This window comes from Chinchilla lanigera, unplaced genomic scaffold (assembly GCF_000276665.1).
Source record: "Chinchilla lanigera isolate Chin_1 unplaced genomic scaffold, ChiLan1.0 scaffold00016, whole genome shotgun sequence".
NCBI classification, from domain to species: Eukaryota; Metazoa; Chordata; class Mammalia; order Rodentia; family Chinchillidae; genus Chinchilla; species Chinchilla lanigera.
The window spans coordinates 3043525-3066233 of NW_004955417.1; the positions used below are offsets into that span (position 1 = coordinate 3043525).

The window sequence follows — 22709 nt, forward strand, 5'->3', positions numbered from 1 at the left end:
TGATATATATTGAGTAAGAAAACAGGAGAAAAATGGTGGCCTACATGCACTTAGCACTACACAACTTGAATATAATCTTGTCAACATGAATATACCACTTAGAATGAAATAAAAATGTTCCTTATTTAATCCTAGTATATGAAGTGATATCTCATTCATTATCATAAAACATTCTGTAATATAAAATTAGGTGCTTTGAAACACCTAAAAATCCTATGTCCTAAAAATTGTATCTATTGAGTGGCAACATACAATTAAAGTTTTGTCCACTCCAATCCAGAGTATATGTTTTGCCCTATAAATTTTAATTATGTCTCTTGGTACTAGTAATTTTTCATAATTAAATTGTGACAGTGTTATAATCAGAGTCCCTCATTTAGGAATTTTTTCTGGCAGAACAATTTCCCATCCCTTTGACAGTATTCTAACTGTAAGCAAAACTACATGTAAACAGTTAAGATGCTCAATCATAAAAAAACTTAATTTAGAGTAACAGAAGTAAGAACACCTGATTACTTTAATTTCACTTCAGAATTTCTAACACCCTTTTTTATTCTTTAGTCCGATGTGTCAACCAACCCAAAGAATGCTAAATGCTATCACATTTAACTTGCAGAAAAGTAATGGCTATTTAAAGGGTACAGGAGCAAGTCCCAGGAAGTCATGGTAGATCACCATGTTCCCACTGAAAGTGCCAGGACAAGGGGAGGGGACCTTCTGGGAAGAAGAGAACCTGCTCATCATGCAGCCTTCCTGCTCACTGCCCAGGCAGATTCTTGCGTTCCTATACAAGTCCTATCACATTCGTGTGTTCCCTAAGTCTTTTCTCACAGATTTAATTACTCCCTCATATTCTCAAATATTCAGTCCTTGAATACTTGATGTAATTTCCACAGTCCTCTTCTCCTGAGTATTGGCTTTGGAGGATCAAGTTGATGGACTTAGGTCCAGCAGTAGTTTTAAAACTCCAAAAGAAACTTCACGTTCCAAAAACTTCTGCAATCTTACCTTTCCAATTAGCAGTGACTAATTTGTTCAATGGAACAAGTGATTTTGAAACAACAATAAGTTACATGTGAAACATTTAAGTCTGTTTCCAAGAAGACACAAAATGAGAAAAAAAAAATCACAAGTTAATTATTTTTATAACCCAGTTAATTTAAATAATAAAAAACTTGTGCAAGGATGATATGGGTTAACATTGACAGAATATCACTCTTAGGGGAGGCTTACTAAAATGAAGAGGAAACTATAAAAGAAACCCATGTGAAAGTTTGAGTTCATTTTTTAGAATTTGAAAGAGGAAAAATCATGCAACTATCAAGGACAGTAGGGTACTTCTGTGCAAGCATCTTCTTATTTAGTGCCATAATAGGGGCAGGAATATTTGTATCTCCTAAGGGGGTATTAAGATACTCCTCACTGAACATTCCTGTCTCCCTGAGTATTTGGGTTCTTTGTAGCATACTGAGTGTGATCAATGGTCTCTGTGTTGCAGAACTGGGGACCACTTTCCCTAGAACTGCATCACTTATTTTTTCCTCAAAAGATCTCTTGGATCTTGTGTTGCTTTCCTGAATCTTTGGATGGAAATTTTTGGTCTTTTAGTAGGACTAGCTGCTCAAAGCTTGTTCATAGCGAGCTATCTAATCCAGCCTTTCTATGCTCTATGCCCACCTCCAGAGCTGCCAAAGAAATGCCTAGCTTTTGCCATTTTGTGGTCACTGGGACTTCTGAATATTCAAGGGTTGACAACAGTGTCCTGGTTTCAAACTGTCAGCACTTTAGTGAAGATGGCTATTCTCTCTTTCATTTCCCTAACTGGGATTGTGCTTTGAGTGACTGGGAAAAAGGTGTTCAAGTTTGAGAATGCTTTGAATGCTGAACTTCCCAGTGCTTCACATATTGCAGAAGCCATTCTCCACGGATTCTATGCCTATGGGGAATCCTCATTCCTGGTCAACATAGCAGGCATGTTTGAATTTTCTAAACTACTGTATTAAATCTTCTAATGATTATTTCTTAAAGGTAGTCAAGTTCAATGAGTCAGTTGGATCATTTAAAAGGTTATAAAAAATACATATCTGATTTACTATTTTATTTATATTTCCTTATTTTTAAAATTTTGAACAGAAACTACAGCAGGTAGTATAATAATAATTATTGATTTCCTATTATCTTGTTTTAAAATTCTATAATGATATTTTATTTTTTATGTGCAAAAGTAAATAAAATTTCATAACAAAATAATAAGAGAGTAACAATAGTTCATACATTGCATATTGTTATCTGTAAAATAGTTACTCACAGTACAAGATACGGGCATAAAAACTTCTTCAAGCAATATTAGCACAAACCTTCCTTTTCAATTAACTAAGAGACACTACTAGTATAACTAACATGCATTATTTTTTCTTTTTACCTTCTTTCCTTTCCCTTTTCCCCCAGCCTACTTTCTTTTTCTTTTTGAACAATTTCTTCCAATTTTGTGATATTTATTGTACACATTAGATCTTATTTACTCTTTCAGCTTCTCATACCAGGGAGACAATATGATGTTTACACAAGTGAGTCTGATTTATTTCACTTATGACTATGGTCTCAAGTTGCATCCATTTACCTATAAAAGTCTCAACTTTATCCTTCTTTATGGGATAGTAGTACTCCATTATATATAAAAACTTCATATCTTTTTTATCAGTTCCTTGGTTGATGGGCATCCGAGTTGTTTCCAAGATTTAGCTATAACAAATTGTCCTATTATCAATATAGATACACATATATTTTTAATTACTCTGGGAAGATACTTAGAAGGGGAGTAGCTAGGTGGAATGGGATCTCTAATCCTAGCTTTAGGAGGAAATTCCATACTGATTTCCATGTGGCTACACCAGTCTGAACTCCCAAAGGTGGAGAAATGTTCCATTTTCTGCACAGCACCTATAGCATTTTTTTTCATTTCTTTATGACAGCCATTCTTTCCCAAGTGAGATAGAATCTCAGTGTTGCTTAATTTGCCATTCATGAATGATCAGTGATATTGAACATTTTTTATATATTTATTTGCCATTTGTATTTCTTCATCTGAGAAGTGTGTATTCACCTCAGATGCCCATTTTTGGACTGGGTCTTTGAATTTGGAGGATTTGACTTATTTCAATTCTTTATGTGTTCTAGATAAAAGTCCTTTGTCTGAGGGACAATTGGCTAAATTTTTCCCATTCACTGGGTTGTCTTTTCACTCTGTTCATGATTTCTTTTGATGTGTAGAAGTTTTTAATAAGATGAGATCCCAGTTGTTAATTATTTGAGGGATTTCCCATGCAGTCTAGGTTTTGTTCATGATGTATCTGCCTATACCTATGTCTTCAAGAGTTCTACCTATTTTCTTTCTAGTATATTTAATGTTTCTGTTTTAATATTTAGATCTTTGATCCATTTTGACTTTAGTTTAGTGCATGGTGATAGACATGGGTCTGGTTTTAGTTTTCAGCATGTAGAAAGTAAGTTTTCCTGCACCATTTATTAGAGGCTATCTTTCTTCCAGTGAACCTATTTGGCTCTTTTGTCAAAGCAAAGGTGATTTAGGGTACTTGTTTTTGTGTCTGAATCTTCTAATCTAGTCCACTGATCCTCAGGTCTATTTTTTTGCCAGTATCATGCTGATTTGAGCACAATAGCTTTGTAATATAATTTCACATTAGATGTTGATGCCCCCTCATTTGCCTTCATTGCCCAGAGCTGCTTTTGCTATTCTAGGTCTCCTTTGGTTTCAAATGAATATTAGGAATGTTTTCTCTAGTTCTGTGAGGTACAGTAATGGTATTTTGATTGGGACAGCATTAAATCTGTATAACAATTTTGGGAGTATGGCCCTGTTCACGATGTTGGCTCTTCCTGTCCACGAGAAAGGAATATCTTTCCATTTTCTGATATCCTTTTCTGTCTCCTTTTTCAGAGTGCTGTAATTTTCAATACATAGATCTTTTGCTTCTGCTGTTTAATTGCTTTGTCTCCCTGCTGCGAGAAACTTAAAGGGTAAATGGGGGCCAAAATGTACAACTGATATTGTGAAATGGGAAGAGATTCCTCAAAAGGAAAAAGAACTAAGGTGTGGAGAGGAGGAAAGAAGTAAGTGGAAAAGGAAACAAAAATGATATTTTAAAAAGAATAAAATTGGAGTGACCCAGCAAGGCACTCATAGCAGCAGCACTGGCAGGACACATACAGAAAGATTGCCCTAGTCAGGGACCCCCCAAGACCCAGGCATGGTCATACACACCATCAGCTGGTAAGTTAGATGAACCAGCATTGTGCTTTAGCACAAGAACAAGTGGGATAGAAGGGGATAGGTGGGACCATGACTCCATATATATATGGATGTATTCTATATCTATATCTATCTATATCTATATCATCTCTCTATAGATATAGATATAGATATTTTACAAATATTTCCTTTTTACAAACTGGCATCCTTCTTCTATTGTGACTCAGAAATTATGTCCATGGCTAGCTCTCCAGTGAAACCTAAAACTACACTTCCTTGATTTTTGAACTATATTAATTATAGCAGAATATGTGCTGTGTGGAGCTTCTTGCCTTTCAAGTTACAACTTTGTAGTTACAGACTTTTTCTTTCTAGTAAAACTCTACAAGTTCTACTTTTCATTCCACAGTCAATATTCCATTATAGACCTCTGAAGCTACACTGATATATATATATACATATATAGATAGATAGATAGGTAGACATAGATACAGATATAGATATAGATAGAGAGATATAGACAGATATAGATATAGATAGATATATGTAATTTTCTCCTATGGTTAAAAGTATCAGGTTAATAGTTACCAGTTTGTCAGCAGCCAGGGCACACTCTAGATTATTTTTATTGATAATTGTACTACTTTAGCCAAATATATATAAATATATAGAGAGATATGATATAGATATAGATAGATATATATATGATATAGATGAGATATATATATAGATAGAGAGAGAGAGATAGATATATAGATATAGATATAGATGAGATAGAGATAAATAGAGAGAGAGAGAGAGAGAGAGAGAGATATCAAAGAGCTGAGGGGATCCCCAGCAACAAGATGCCAGCACCAGCCTCCACATTCATAAGACACGATCAGCCCTATACCCAGAACAAATCCCACAGCAAAACTGACTGAAGTACACAATACATTTCTGAGATCAGATTTGGACCTACCACAAAGCTATGAACATCAGAGAAACTTTATTCCATTCATTTTCTATGTTTGATTGGTTTTCATTTTTCTATTTGGTTGAGGCCCTTTTAATTTAGTTTAGTTTTATCTTCTTTTATTTTTAGGGTTTTTCTGCTTCCTGTTTCTAGTCTCTTTTTCCTCTCTCTTTTTCTTTTTTCTTTTTTAAACACTTAGATTTTGTTTCCCTCTGTTTGTCTCCTAATTCTCTTTTTCCAACTATCTTCCCTGATTTTATGATACTTCCATGTATATAAACATTGCATCTTCTCTGTTCAGTTCACTTTAATAATCATTTGCTTCTTCTTCCATTCTTTCCCTCTTCTGTCCTCCAGTTTCCCAAAACTGAGGTAATCATCCCATGCCCTACAAGCCTTGCTTCTACTATTTAGGACCTTACTCATCTCTCTATCTTGTCCCCTGTCCCTCTTAATCTGCCCTCACAACAGGGTAAAATCACTCAAATAACAGGAAATCACTGCATACAGGTTCTTTATATATGATGGATTCTGTTATATAACTGTAGAATTTTCTCCTATGGTTAAAAGTATCAGGCTAATAGTTACCAGTTTGTCAGTAGCCAGGGTGCACTCTAGATTATTTTTATTGATAACTGTACTACTTTAGCCAGGGTACCATATCTACTATAATTAGTTTTTCTCTCCTATATGACAACACTGGGCTTGTATGGGATCACTACCATCACCATGATCTAGTACCAAAGGACTGGGTGATGAATCAAATAGATAAAATCTTCTCATCCTCAACACACTGGAAAAATAGGTTCTTCAGGTAGACACAAAGGCCAAGAACCACCTACATCTAGAAGATATCCTTTTGGAGCAACCATTTCCTAAGGAAGCCTTAATACTAGGGATAAAGCTATCATAAGAAACCTATAATCATCAACACAGAAAATAAAATAATACAAGAAATAGAAAACAGTAGATGACTACACACAGAAGCAAAATGCAACACCATACCCCCAGCCAACCAAGGACAAGCCAAGAGCACAATAACTTAGAGGAAATCAGAAGCCAATCACTGGATCTTTCTGAAATGATAGAGACAGAAGTGAAAAAACAAATGGAAGAAGTTATAGCAAAAATAATCTCTATGGTGTAAAAAGAAAGGACAATCAAAATAAATGATTTTTAAAATAGACATAGATTTAAAAAATAGAGGAGCACAGGAAAACAATGGAAAGCATAAAAGCCCTTCATAGGAAAGTAGAATCCATGAAACAGATACAAACAGAAGTCCAGGAGGTTAAAAAGTCATTGAAAGTATACATATCAGATTAAACGAAAGAGAGGAAAGAATATCATATCTAGAACACAGGATTGCATCTAGCAACCATGAAAAGAAAGATAAAAATAGCAAGCGATCATAAAAATCAATGCAATAGCTATAAGATGAAGCAAATAAGAACAGCATAAGATTGATTTGAGTCAGTGCAAAAGCCGGAGACAGTGCAAAATACATTAAAAAAAAAAAAAACTCTTCACAAAAATCATGGCTAAAGTCTTCCAAAATATGGATAAAGAATTTGACATGCAAATAAATGAAGCATATAGAACTCCAAATAGCCAAGACCAAAATAAATACACAACAGGGCACATAATAATCAAGATTCCAGAAATTCAGCACAAGAACAGAATATTAAAAGTGTATAGAGAAAGGAGACAAATCAGTTATAAAGGAAAAATCATCAGAATCACAGCAGACTTCTCAACACATGCCCTATAGTCAAGGAAATGTTGGAGTAAGGTACTTCAAGCCCTAGAAGAAAACAATTATCAACCCTTATTGATATATCCTATAAAGCTAAATTTCAAAATGAATGGATAAATAACATACTTACATGACAGAGAATGGAAGAAATTTATTATCATGAAACCAGGTCTATAGAATGATCTGAAGGATATATTAGAAAGAGATAATGAAGACTGCAAACACATGAATGCCAATAGAAAGAAGCAGTTAGGCAAGGCAGGCAATTAAACAGAGGAGAAAGACAGGGAACAAATAACAGGATAATAACAGGAAAAAGATAAGTGAATATGTATCAGTTATAACCATCAATGTAAATGGTATCAACTCACAGTTAAAAGAAGCAGACTGTCAGACTGCATCAAAAAACAAAATCCAAAAATACATTGCATCTAAGAAACACATGTAACTCAAAAGAAATCCAATGACTAAAAGTCAAACAATTCTCTATGGATATCTTTTTGGATTAGGTGACTTTCTAGCATACAACAGATTGTGGTATTCTGTATCTGGTCTAGTCTTACAGTCTTGTCTTTTGATTGGAGACTTAAGGCCATTAATACTGAGAGAGATTGATGAGATGTATTGATTATTTACTATCACTGTCTTAGTAATTCCTTTATCTGCTGTTGTATGGTTTGTTTTTCTTTTTCTAATGTTTTGTGTTTCTTTATATCCATTGATTTTGCAAATTTCCTGTGCCTTTCAGTGAGTGCAATTCATTATTTCAGTCAAAAATATTATTGAGTAATTTCTCTAGAGCTAGTTTAGCACTCATAGACCAGGATACTGAGCATAACTTGATACCAGACCACTGTTAGCTCCAGTGAAGGTCATTACATATTAGGTAAAGAAAAATTCAACAGGAAGAGTTAGCAATCCTAAATTTATACATACCAAATAACTGCACAATCAACTTCATAAACAAATACTAATGAGCATGAAAAATCAGATAAGCACAAATACAATAGTAATGAGGGAATTCAATACCCAGTTGTCACAAATAGACAGATCAACTAGATAAAATTCAACAAAGAAATACAAGAGTTAAAACAAACCTTTGAGCAAATGGACACAACAGTCACCCTGCACAGAGTGATCCATCCAACAACAGAATACACATTCTTCTCAGAAGCATGTGAAACTTTCTCCAAAATCGATGACATACTAGGCAATAAAGCATGCATAAATAAATGCAAAATAATCAAAACTATCCCATGCATATTATCAGATCATAGTGCAATGAAACTTGAAAATAATGGCAATGTGCATAGTGCAATGAAACTAGAAACCATGTGTCTTGGTTACTTTTCTCTCGTTGCTGGGACAAAATACCTGACGCCCAAAATTAAGGAAGGAAAGGTTTATTTCACTTACAGTTTGTAGAGTTTTCAGTCCATACTTGGTAGGTTACAAGGCAGGGTGGAACATGGCAGAGGGCTACATCTCATAGCAGCAGAACACAGCAAAAACAACAAGCACAAAAGCCAGGAATGGCCACAAGCAGCCTCTTGCTCTCCCTTACATATGCAAACTATCCACCCCAGGGTGGGTGCACCTCTCACACCCATAATCAATCAAACTCTAAAAGCCTGCCCCATGACCACATGAGTCTTTGGGGGGACACCCAGACACAAACCACACACCATGTAAACTATACAAACATGGAAATTAAACAATACCTCCATGAATAATCAATGGGTGGGTCACAGGTGAATTTTTCTAAAAATTGCAAAATTTCTAACATTAAACCATGATTCCATTATGACATACCAGAACCTGTGGTATGCAATGAAAGCAGACCTAATAGGGAAGTATATAGCAGTGAATTCTCCAATGAATAAAACAGAAGAAATTCAAACAAAAACTCTAATGATGAACATCAAGGTCCAAGAAAAAGAAAAACAGTACAAATCAAATGCCAATATGAAGAACAAGATTATTAAAACTGAATGAATTAAAACAGTGGGTTTTTCAAAATATTAAGCAAAAGAGACACAACCCCTTAGATAATCTTAAAAAAAAAATAAGAAAAGAAAATACACACATCTATGCAATTAGAAATGAAAAATGAGCTAGACATGGTGGCACACACATGTAATCCCAGCACTCTGGAAACTGAGGCAGGAGGACTATTGTGAGTTTGATATAAGCCTGGGCTGCAAAGTGAGCTCAACTCCAGCCTGAACAGCATAGTGAGGCCCTGTCTCAAAAAGACAAAAAAAGAAAGAAATGAAAAATGTGAAATCATAAGTATTCTCCTGAAATCCAGATTATTGGTAACTATATTAAGAACTTGTACTCTAATAAAGTACAAGAAAGAAATTTAGAGGGAAATGGGATCCTAGATACATATGATCTACCAAAGCTGAATCAAGAAGATATAAAAATCCTGTATAAGCCAATATCAATCAGTGAAATTGAAGAAGTATTAAAATAACTACCAACTAAGTAAAACTTAAGTCCCAATTGATTTACTGTTGAATTCTACATGAAATTTAGAGGACACCTAATGCCAGTACTCCTCAAACTCTTTCACGAAATTGAAAGGGAAGAAGGAGCTGGGGATTTAGCTCAGTGGCACAGCACCTGCCTGGCAAGCACGAGGTCGTGAGTTCGATTTCTGGTACTGGGAAAAAAAAACAAAAAAGAAAGGGAAGAAATATTCCCAAAGTCTTTCCTAGAAGCAAACAATTCCAATACCTGATTCCAATAGGAGAAAAATTACCCAACCAAAAAGACAGAACTACATGGAATCTCTTTAATGAACACAGATGGAAATATCCTCAATAAAATAGTGGCAAGCAAAATGAAGCAAATCATCAAAAACATCATATATTGTGACAAAGTAGAATTCATTCCTAAGATGCAGGTATGATTTCACATTTGAAAATCAATAAACATAACATATTTTATAAACAGAACAAAGGACAAAAATAACATGATCATCACCATCGACATAAAAAATAATTTGAAAAAAATCCAACATCCATTCATGATTAAAAAGCACTGAATAAAGTAGAAATCAAAGTTATCTCAACATGATAAAAGTCATCATGACACACCAATGATCAACATCATACTAAATGGAAAGAAGCTGAAATATTTCCTTCTAAACTCATGAACAAGACAAGGATGTCTGCTATCATCCCTTCAGTTTAATATAGAGCTCAAAACATTTCTAGAACAATAAGACAAGAGAAAGAATTAAAAGGTATATGCTAGGAAAGGAAGAAGCTAACTTATCATTATTTGCTGATGGCATGATCCTCCACATAGAAGTCCCCAAAAACGTCCATCAAAACTCTCCTACAATTAATATCCAAATTTGACAGTGTAGCAGGATAGAGAGTCACTACTCAAAAATCAAGTGTTCTTCTATATCAATAACAAACTCACTGAGAGGGGAATTAGGGAAGCAATATCCTTCAGAAAAGCATCAAGAAAACTGAAATACTTAAGGATTAACCTAACCAAGGGAGTAAAAAACCTGTACAATGAAAACTGTAGTACTCTCTAAAAGGAAATTTCGACTTAAGAATTGAGAAGTTTAGAAGGTTAACCAACTGATTCAGCAGGGGACCAGGTCAGCACTTTGTAAACATCCTGAGCCTGTGCAAGAGGAGGGTATAGAGATGATATGGGTGGGGACCCTATAAAATATGAGTGAGAAAAAGGGGCTTGCTCTCCCCCGTTTTGCTCTTGTTTTGCTATCTTCTGCTACCATGAAGTGTTGCCCCTGTGCCATGCCACCCTGCCTTGGAGCCAACTGATTATGGACAGAAACCTCCACAAACTGTGAGCTAAATAAACCTTTCCTTCCTTAATTTTGGGTGTCAGGCATTTTGTCTCATCAGCAACTAGAGTAAAGTAACTAAGGCAGAATTTGGAACCAGAGGAGTGGGGTTGTTGCCATGACGATATCTGATCATATGGTTAAAGAACCTTTAGGAATTTCTTATGGGAAGTGTTTGCAAAGGTTCAGAGATGTTTCCTGAAAGAGTAGAGCTGAAATGCCTTAGGCTGTTCTTTATGGAAGATTCTGGTCAGAGCTCAGAAGACCAGAAAACTGGTGAAGATCAGGCTCAGGAGGTTTCTGCTGGGAAGGAGTGCACTGGCTGTTGGACTCCAAACAATGTATGACATGGTTTGACAGAAAGTTTGTCTGCATTTTGCTTGCATCCAGAGACTTTGCCTGAGACTGAGATTAAGGGTAACAGAAGAAATTTGAAGCAGTCAAATGTTGAGGCTGTGGCATAGCTATTGTTGGGGACTTTAGCCAGATTTATGTTGAGAATCAAGAACAAAGAGCCAAGCGAGATGATTTAAAACATTGTGAGTTTGTCCAGAAAGGAAGCTACAATAAAACTGTTGACCACAAAGATAAAACTGATAAAATCTCAATTGTCCAGAAGGAACTGGAGAATAGAAAAGAAGGCCTCAGGGCATCACAACAAGCAGCAAGTCTCTAACCTTTGCAGCCTCAAACTGTAAAAGTGATAGACTTTGATTTGAGGAGCAACCTGCAGAGCACCATGTTCCAGAATAGTGGAAACATAGAAAATTTGTTCCTCAGAATTGGATTCAGAGTGCCCAGCAATGCAGGAACCAACACCCTAAGCCTGATTACTGTTGCAGCTTTCAGCAAACCTTGCTATCATCCACATGTTTTTGGTTTTAGGTGCATGCAGAATGCAAAAGTTGTGGGGTTAAGAAGGCTTCCACCCTCCTTTCAGAAGGCCTGGAAGGCCAAGCAATGTGCCCTTGAGAGGGCCATGTATGAAGCCCTGAGGGTGAATCCAAAGGTGTTGTGGAGACCCCAGAAGTTTCAAAAAACCAGAAATGTGGGTCATCTAAGGAACGCTGCAAGGAGGGAGGAAAACAGGCCTAACAGTGAAGCCATGGGAGCTACAACCACCAGAAGTGCCTTAGGGGTGGCGTCACTCAAACCTTATGGAAATGAAAATGTTTATCTTGTGCTGTTGAATGTTGGAAGTGTTTGAGTTTGTTTTCATTTGTACAAGGGATTGAAGCTAAGAGTTTGCCTTCAATCTCAGAGGAGACTTGGGACCTGGACTTTGCAGCAATGCTGAAATTGTTAGGACTTTGGCAACTCTTACACGTGGACTAAATGTCTTTTGAATAAAGGAACATGCATGAGTCTTTGGGGGGAGAGGGACAGAATGTTATGATTCTAATGTAATATAATGTCGATAGCTTTAATATTGGCTCTTAGTGATTGTTAAACCTGTGTTATAATGTTCAAATTGTAAAATGTTAGGAATATGCATGCCTTTGTATCTGGAGACCAGTTTAAAGAAACGTGTCTAGTTGCCAAGTCGAAAAGGGATGGATTTTAATGGTTGATACATTGTGTCAACTTGATAATTGAGGAGTTTAAATGATTAACTAAACAATTCAGTGGGGGGGTCAGGGTCCTCACTTTGTAAACATCCTAAGCTTGTGCAAGAGGAGGGCATGAAGATCGTGTGGGTGGGAAGCCTGCTTACAATACAAGTGAGGAAAAGAGGCTTGCTCTCCCCCATTTTTTGCTCTTGCTTCTTTTGCTGTCTTTTGCCGCTTCCCTTGTGCTGTGTCACCCTGCCTTGGAGCCAAATGATTATGGACTGAAACCTCCACAAACTGAGTTAAATAAACCTTTCCTTCCTTAATTTTGGGTGTTGGCTATTTTGTCTCAACAATGAGAGAAAAGTAAACAAAACAAAGGCTACCATAAAATGTAAAGATATCTTCCTTTCATGGATGAGAAGAACCAATATAGTTAAAATGATCTTCTTCCAAAACTGTTATGTAGATTGAATGTGATCCAAATCAAAATACCAAAAACATTACTTATAGTAGTAGAGAAAGCAATCCTAAGATTCTAAGGAAGAAGTGACCTAGAATAGCAAAAGCAATTCTAGGCAACAAAAGTGGGAAAAGGGTATCACAATCCTTGGCTTGAGGTTACACTAAAAAGGTGCAGTAATTTAAAAAGCATGCTACTGGCAAAAAAAAAATAGACTCATGTATCAGTGGAATAGTATAGTAGATAAATAAATAACTTCATGCACAAATGGCTATGTTACTTTTTATGAAAAAGCCAAATCCCTTCCCTGGAGGAAAGATAGCTCTTTATAAAATAGTGCAGGGAAAATTAGCTATCTCCGTGCTGAAATATGAACCTAGACCCATATTTCACACTATGCATTAAACTAAAATCAGAATGGATCAAAGATACAAACAGTAGAACAGAATCACTTAATGTGCTAGAAAATAAAACAAGTATAACTGTTGAAGACAAAGGTATAGGAAAGTTATTCTGAACAAAACTCCAGTTGAACAAGAACAAATACCAAGAATCATCAACTAGGACCACATAAAATTTAAAAACTTCTGCACAGCAAAGGAAATCACTAACAAAGTGAAGACACAGCCTGCAGAATGGAAAAAAAAAATTGCCAGCTACTTCCCAAAGGACTAATCTAAAATATACAATGAACTCAAAATTTTAGATCCCTACATTTATAGACTTTCTCCAAAAATGAATATTTGAAATGAATAGACACTTCTTAGATGAAGAAATACAAATAGCCAGTAAATACAGGAAAAAATATTCATCATCGCTAGCCATTCATTAAATGCAAATTAAAACAACTGTGACATTCTGTCTCACTCCAGAAAGAATGGTTATCATCCAGAAATGAACCAATAACAAATGCTTTTGAGGTTATGGGGAGGAAGGAACCATTCTGCACTGTTGATGGGAGTGTAAACATACAAACTCTATGGAAATCAGCATGGAGTTTCCTCAAAAGCCTAAGAGTTGAAATTCCATTTGAGTCAGCTATTCCCCTTCTAGGTATCTTCCCCAAAGTGTTAAAGATATCATACCACAGTCATGTATGCACATCCACATTTATAGCAGCACAATTCGTAATAGTTAAATATTGGAAATGTCCCACAGGTCAATCAATAGATAAATGAATAAACAAAATGTGCCATTAAAAAGGACAAATTTGAGCCATTTGTAGTAAAATGGATGCACCTTGAGACCATAATATTAGGTGAAGTAATTTAGACATACAAGATTAAATATTGCATGGTTTCTCTGTATGAAAATATCAATATATATGGACTAAAAGGAAAATGAAGAAATTTTTTTGTTATTAGAATCCAGCTTAGATAATACATCTGAAAGTGTACCTTGATTTTGTACAATTGTTTTTTAATGTTTTATATATTCTTTGGCCTATTAATCTGGTTTTCAATCTGTATATATGATAATTAACTTTATAAGGTATACACGATAAATGAAAATGATGCAGGAAAACTAAAAGGGAGTGGAGGGATGGGAGTAAAGGAAGAAAACTGAAATATGTTATGTACATAAACCAATCCTTGCAGTGAATGTAATCATTATGTACTGCAAACATGTATTAATAAATGTCAAAAACAAGTTCTCTTTCAGAGATTAATAATAAAAGATATTCTTCTTATAAAAATTATTGAACAAACTACTTTTCACACTCTGCACAAAAATCTTTAAATTCTGCTAATCCTAAAAAAACTTCATTTGACCTTTCAAACACAACTGCCTTTACAACATTAGATTGGGAGGCTATAATATTTTCTGATCATCTTTATTTCAGAATAGCTCAATCCTGGAAGTAGAAGGAAGATGAGTTGAGTGGAGGATGCTGTGGGTCACTACATCAGATGAAGCTGTCATAACCAATGCTATATGAATTTCATGTACAAACTGATAACATCAAGTTTAGAAATTTGGATTTTGGTGTGTCAAGATGCAGTAACCTAAATAGAAATCTTATTTTTACACATGGCTATGATTGATTATATTCCTAACCAGGTGTTAACCAAACAGAAAGTTTATATCCTGGTAGTTATGTTAAAAGGACAGCTGTTATACCCAAGCATCATAACACATTCTTTACATTTACTTCTGCAATGAAGATTTACAATGGACCTCAGCAGCATCAATGCATTCATCTTAGTAGCACATCTGACAATGTTTAAGGAGTCTCTAGTGCCAGGAAAACACCTCCCCTGACTTACATTCTACCCATTCATCAGCAAGAAAATCAAATGTCTTCTCTTCCAAACATGACTAATAGGAATTTGGATAGTTTGCATAATTTACTTCTATAAAATATCATGGAATATTCAAGCTTGCAAAGAAACTTTGTCCTGGACCAAAACAGGATCAGCCCAGAAAGATGAGAGAGTAATGACACTGGAGTAATACATTGTTCTCCTTCCTATTAGAAAGAACTCTGAAATTTTCAACAATATGATCTGTTCTGATTAATTTTTTGTGTGTTTCTTAGGAGAGGTAAAAAACCCTGGTCAGACAATTCCCAGAACTTTGATTTCTGCTTTGTTCATTGTGACTGTGGTATACTTATTGACTAATATATCCTTCCTGACAGTTTTGACACCAAAGGAAATCATCTTTTCAGGTATGATTGTATGTGAACAGGAGGGAAATGGGCACATCTATCTACTTAAAATAGATGGGTATGTCTCTATAAATAGATTTGTTTGATATACCTATAATCATATAAATATAATGTGTTCATGTTTTGGGCATTACAAAGAATCCAAGGAAAAATAATTGTCTCAATAATGTGTAAAAAATAAGCACTTGACAAACCCTAAGTGCATAGAGTAGAAGAATGTGAAATAGCAAGAACTAAACAGAGAGAGGAGGTAGATTAGAGGAAGGGAGAAGAGGTGGAAAAAAAGGAGGTGTAAAAAGAAAACACAGAGAAAACATGAACGAGAAAGGCACCAAAAAAGAAATACGTATTTTCCATAGATATTCCATAATTTAGATTCCACCCAGATACCTATCCTCATTGTAACTGTTTGAAATAGGCAATACCATCCCCATTTCTTAGACAAAGAATGTAAAATCCAGGGTATTTAATTATGTAGCCACTGTCATCCATCTACAGATGGAAAGATTTAAAATTCAAAAGCAAATATGAGTTGACCTCTTAAAATTATAAAAATACCTTCCTCTTCTTCAGCTTATTGGGAATAATGGTTCATAAATATGAGCAACAATATATAAAGACTAATATTAATAGAATTCCAACAAGAATGACATTTAATGTGGCATAATAATTGGAAAGAAACAGACTAAAACCAGTTTCTAATTTTAAAACCATATTCTCAATCTCTGTTAAAATCAGGTCAAAGCTTTACTAAGATGGCTTCTCAGAAATTCAATAATAACATAAAGCCATATAACTTAAGCTCTGAAACACAATGAGTCTTATTTATACAGAAAATGACAAGACACATAAACACAGATATGAACAAATGCAGATTCAAATACTGAAAAGTGTACTTTACAACAAAAAAGTAGTATTTGAAATGTATTAGAAAAAGTAAACTAAACTTTAATTTCTTTTAAATGGAGTTACTTGGGGCTGGGGATTTAGCTCAGCGGCAAAGCACCTGCCTGGCAAGCGCAAGGTCATGAGTTCGGTTCCTGGTACCGGAGAAAAACCAAAATAAATGAATAAATAAATAAATGGAGTTACTGCTGAAGGAAAAGAAATTCAATTATCTGGAAAATTTATTCATTAAGAACAATTTACTTCTCAAGTATTCTAAATGAATTTTAATCACTATACCAGTGAAAATACTAACTAAAAAGTAGCATACACAGACATAGGGCAATATGACCATGGACAAACACAGAGGGATCTCAACATGTATATAACTTTACAGGATTAAAAAAAACCGAAAGGGGACTTCATGCATCTTCGTAGAGACTAGCACAGAAATGCTGGTTATAAAAGAAAAGGACAAGTACAAGACTAAAAAGGACACAAAAGTGTGTTAAGATTGCATATTCACAATTATGGTCTCACAGGATTACTGTAATCTACTGAAAGAGATATTTTTAATTATTAAAAATTAAGGCAAAATTATAATTTGCCATATACTCCACCTGAGAACTTGTCCACCAGTTCTCTAAAAATATACCTCACTAACATGCTTCAGGTATTATCCCCTCTTCGTTCCCCCTCATACTGCCTTGGTCCAGGCTCTCCTTGTTCTTCCCCGGTTTACTGCAACAGCTTCTTAATTTATGCACTCCAACCAATCCAGCTTTCTTCCAGTGTCTACAGTTGACTTTATAAAATACAATCAGGCCACTTCCTTGCTTAAATACTATGCTGTCTCATTTGATTGCATGTCCTCCTAATCTCACTCTCAGCTGCTGTAATCATCACATTATCACTCCAACATGCCTTTCATTCAAACCAAATGGCCATCTCTCAGCTGACCAGAGCAATCTGCACCGTCTTATTCCAGGCCTAACTTTCTGTCCTCATCTACTGCAAGCTTCTGTACAGCAGACACTCTAATCTCTTCCCCACACAATATACTTTGGATACCTGGAACTTGGTATAATTGCCTACCTCATCTTGACAGTAAGATTGATTCCATGTGCAGTATCTCTTGGGTCGAAGAGCCTCTTCCTAATTAAATAGCAGTCTAAGGAATGCATTTTAAAATCATGAAATGATTTGAAATCATGAAATGAAGAAACAATTTAATAAACTTAGAATACAATAGCAATGATCTCTCAGCAAGTGTTAACACTATTAATAATTCTTTGAATTTTAGAAACATAGATTCCTTCTAGAAGAAATTATAACCTTTAATTTTTCAAATACACATGTACAACTAAGCAACTGATGTTGAAAAATGACAAAAAAAAATTGAAATATTAATTTATCCAGTGGTCACTGGAAGAATACTATACTTTCATAAGTAATAAGATAACATTGTATCACACAACTTTTGTCTCCACATTAACTTTAATTAGTGCCCAATAATTTTGGAGTCATTTTGCAGCATACTTGTTGCATTTAAAACATAATATGATATTGTTAATACATATGACAATACTTCACTCCTATTACATCTATACCTTTTGTAGTGTAAGCGACTGCTATGTACAAGAGGAACTATTTGATTTAGCTAGAGAACAATATCCACTCTGTTCAAAAGCTTTTCCATTTTTTATAATAGTACAGGTGACCATATCAATTATTCATTATTGCCTAGCAAACTTCCAGAAATGTACTGACTTAAAACAAACATTTTTATATCAGAATTCTACTTATTGGAAATTTATGATAGGATCAGTTGAGCATGCTGGGTATTCCTGTGTCTGCGCATTCCTGCTACAGGGGAAAGGATTTATCCTAAGGCTTGCCATGCTCTTTAGGTTCCCACATGGATGTCATTTCAAACTTCTGAGAGGCAAATTCTACAACAAGGTTACATATGCAAGTAGATTTTTATGACAAAGTCTTATGTTAAATCAATCCAGGAAGAAACCAGGAAGAGCTTGACCAACACAGAAATGAGTTTTCATATATCCCTACCACAAAGTCACTGGCTGAGAGTACCCTGGGAGGAGTTTGGCTTTAAAAGACATGTCAGAAGAGAGTTCAAAATGCAGCAGCAGCAGCTCTAGGACAATTATGTTTCTACATGGAAAATCTATTTTATGCATTTCTCTGCAGAAATAACATCTGTCCTCTGATAATGTTGGCTGAACTTGTTAATATTGTAGCTAGGCAAAGTTTTAATCAAGACAGCAAGCAGAGGTCTCAAATACTTCTCAAGAACTAGGACCAAAAAACCTTACAAATAACTATTTCTATTTCACTGCTCAGAACAGATTCAAGGAGTAAGAGAGACTTCCTCTCTTGTAAAGAGCAGTCTACTTACATTACAAAAGGCACAGATGCAGGGGAAATGGACTGTCATATGTATTTGTGAAAAGTCCAAAGTGACTGTGATTTTTAAGTTTTGTTTAATTTTTGTAGATTCTGTTGCTGTCACATGGATGGACAGAGTATTCCCCTCAATGCAATGGGTCATTTCACGGGGGATTTCAATTTCAATGGTTGACAAAATTTCTTGTGGAATACTTAAAGGATCAAGGATGCTCTATGCTGCTAGCCAAGAAGGACAATTGCCTCTGATCCACTCTATGCTTAATGAAAAACTATCTCCAGCTGTAGCTGTGATCCAGTTAATCATTTTCTCTTCTATTGTTGTTATACCATCAAACTTAACCAACTTAATAAAATATCTGGGATTAGTATCTTGGGTTTTAAATGGGCTAAATATGATTGGCTTACTTAAACTGAGGTACCAGAATCCAGATCTATGGAGACCTTATAAGGTAAATTTGATTTTTTTGTGTGTGTGTCAAAGTTGAAATTTGATATTTTTACAAGGAAGATAGATGTTGTTTTCATTTAATAAATAAATATGCAATCTGTAACTGCTATGTTTCAGGCACTGTTCTAGGCAGTTCAGAGAATCATTTAATCTTTTCATGAAAGTTCTTAGCTTCATAGCAAAATAAGAAATATCTACAAATACAGTTACAAAGTTCATTAGCAAATGCCACTTTGTTAAGGAAGATCTATTGCAATGTACTGAATGTATTTCTCACAAATACTTCAACATTATATAAAACATTATTTTGCAAAGGAAGAATCTGAGGATCACGTCAAGTTACCCAAGTTTGTAAAGCCAGACAGTGATAGGTAGGTGCATTAGGAGAATCTTTTCTATCTGTCCCATCAAACTTATAAAGATGAACTTAGAAAAAATTGAGTGGTTACTTCTTGAAGAAATGAATTATTAATATAATGATTTTTGTATTTCAATCCAGATTTTTCTGAATAAAATATTTATTCTGTGTTTAATTATGTAACACTGTTGGTCTAGGGCAAATTTGTACATATTACTTGGAAGAAGTATAATAAACAAATAGTAACTTTGTTGCCTAAATACAGACTATCAGTGTTTACATGGCTAATATTGAAATGGTATTATTATTTTTTTATTTATGATATGACATGAAATAATGCAGCTTTTCATGGCTTAAAGTACAATGTTACACTGGTTTTAATGAATGAATGATATAATCTAATGGCAAGTAATTTAGTATAAATTGCATTGTATGAAGAAATACAATGAAAGCATTTCTACAAGGGAAATTTATAGTGCAGAATTCTCACATTAAAAAGGCAGAGCAAGCCCAAATAATTAATCTAATGGTGAACTTCAATCTTCTAGGTAAAAAAAAGTGCAAGTTAAACCCAAAGTATATAAAAGAAAGGAAATTATACAGATCAGAGCAGAAATTAATGCAACTGAAATTGAGAAAACAATGCAAAGAACCAATAAATAAAAGAGGTATTTCTTTGAAAGATTAAATAAAATAGACTCACCTTTGGCCAGCCTGATCAAAAGAAAGGAAGGAAAGATTCAAATCCATGATTGGGAATAAAAAGGATATGATCACAGCAGATCTTTCAGAGATCTGGAAGATAACCAATATCTACGATGAGAATCAGTACTCCAATAAAAGGGACAGCTCAGAAAAAATGGACAGATTCTTAGATACATATGAATTACCAATACTGAATTAAGAAGATACAAAAATTCTAAATAAATCAACATCAGTCAATAAAATTGAAGAAGTAATTAAAAAGCTACCAACAAAGTAAACCCAAGGACCTTATGGTTTCATTGCTGAATTCTACAAGATCTTTAGAGAAGACCTAATGCCATTACTCCTCAAACTCTTTAATGAAATTGAAAGTGGGCAATACTTCCAAATCATTCCTGGAATCAAGCATTACCAAAACCAGAGAAGGATCCAAACAAAAGGAGAACTACAGGCCAACCTCCCTAATGAATATAGATGCAAAAATCCTCAGTAAGATAGTGCCCAATACAATGCTGAAAACCATCAAGAAGGTTGTATACCATGACCAAGTAGGATTCTTTCCAGGCATAAAGAGAAATTTCAACATAGGCAAACCAATAAATGTAACGCACCACTTTAACAGAATGAAGGAGAAAAGCCATATGATTATCTCAATAGATGCAGAAAAAGCATTCGACAACGTCTAGCATTAATTCACAATTTTTAAAAATCCTACAGAAAACTGAAATAGATGGTAGTTATGTCAACCTGAGAAAAGCTGTCTATAAAATACCAACAGCCAGTGGTGTTGCTAAACGGTGAAAAATTGAAATCTTTCATGCTTTCAAGAACAAGACAAGATGCTCACTATTACCACTTGTGATTAATGTAGTTCTAGAAACATTAGCCAGGCAATTAGAGAAAGAAAAGAAATAAAATGAATATTGATAAGAAAAGAAGGAATTAAATTATCATTATTTGCTGATGGCATGATACTCTAAAACTCAAACAAAAGACTAGAATTTAAAAATTGTAGTATACCTTAATATGCATTAATCTCATTTTCTATAATACAAAACTAATAATGTTCATCAAACATATTTGAAAACATATGCAGTTACTTCCCCTTTGTTTTCTATCACCTGTGTAACCCTTTGTCTGTAAAAATTTGTGTGAAAAATGTCATTATTAATCTTAGTTTTCTTTTTTATTTCAGGTGTGGCTGCCATTGATATTTGCATCTTTAGCTTCATCTGTATTTCTAATTTTGATGCCAATCATTCAGTCTCCAAAAATGGAGCATGCTTATCAAGTTATCTTTGTTTTAAGTGGACTTCTGTATTACCAATTTCATGTTCACCTTAAGCAACATTCTGTATGTTCTGAGACAATCACTTGTTATTTACAATTATTATTTAATGTATCACCATCAGATGATCATGAAACTTGTATTTCCACAAACAAAAACTGAGTATAAACATATTTGTGAAAATAAGAGAATTTAATTTGTGAAATTTAAGTGGATGTATAGAGCCCTACAAACCCCCAAGCTATACAGAACAAATTCAAACACTCAGATACATATATTCATTAATAACTAAGGACATAGGACCTCAAATTTCCAAATAAATATCAATAACAAGCATATATGCTACAATTTGGATCTGAAACATTCCCCACAGACTCAAGTGCTGAAGAGTCAGCCCCTGAAGGTGATGCTAAAGGGATGATGGACACTAGAAATGAGTTTTGGTGGACAGTGTAGGTTAGATGCAACAGGCATTTGAAGGGTATTTTTGTCCTGGCCATTTCTTCATTCTCTCTTTCTCTGCATGCTCTCTGCCATGACAAGACACACTTCACTCCACCACATGGCCACCAACATTATATTCTGCCTCACCACAGGCCCAGAAGGAGCACACCACAAAACGTAGCATTGAAACCTGTAAAACCATGAACTAAAATAATTCTTTCCACCTTTCTGGAAATTTTCTCTGCAACAGAAACTGACACAAAAATTTGGTACACAGAACAAGGGTCACTCCTGCAACTGAATCAGGCAATGTGGTTCACAATGTTATGTTATTGGTGCGTAGAAGAATTTGACAACATTTGGAGATGAAAGCTAGAAAGGACTTAAAATGTTGCAAAGTACAGTAGTCATTTTGTCATTCCAAGAACAAAATATCCAATATTGACAACTAAAAAGAGGACAAGTTTCTTTTAGCACTTGTTATAAGTGGGCTCAGGCTATGGTTTATGGACTCCAAGGCAGTAACAGCATGGTAGAAAGATGTTCTAGAGGAAAATTAATCAGCGCATGGCATCTGGGAAGTAAAGAAAGAAAAGAGAGGATGTGAAGGAAAGAATACACCCTTCTAGGCAATTACCTCAGTGTCCCGCC

The 22709-nt window shown here is 34.8% G+C and overlaps 1 protein-coding gene across 1 annotated transcript; it reads left to right on the top strand.

The window, feature by feature from the left end:
- Window positions 1–1311: 1311 nt before the first annotated feature.
- LOC102008851 (solute carrier family 7 member 13-like) lies at window positions 1312–21776 on the top strand. Its single transcript, XM_013512697.1, is given in 5 exon segments — window positions 1312–1525; window positions 1528–1971; window positions 15369–15500; window positions 18903–19264; window positions 21522–21776. Coding segments are annotated over 5 exon segments (1407 nt in total).
- Window positions 21777–22709: the final 933 nt, after the last annotated feature.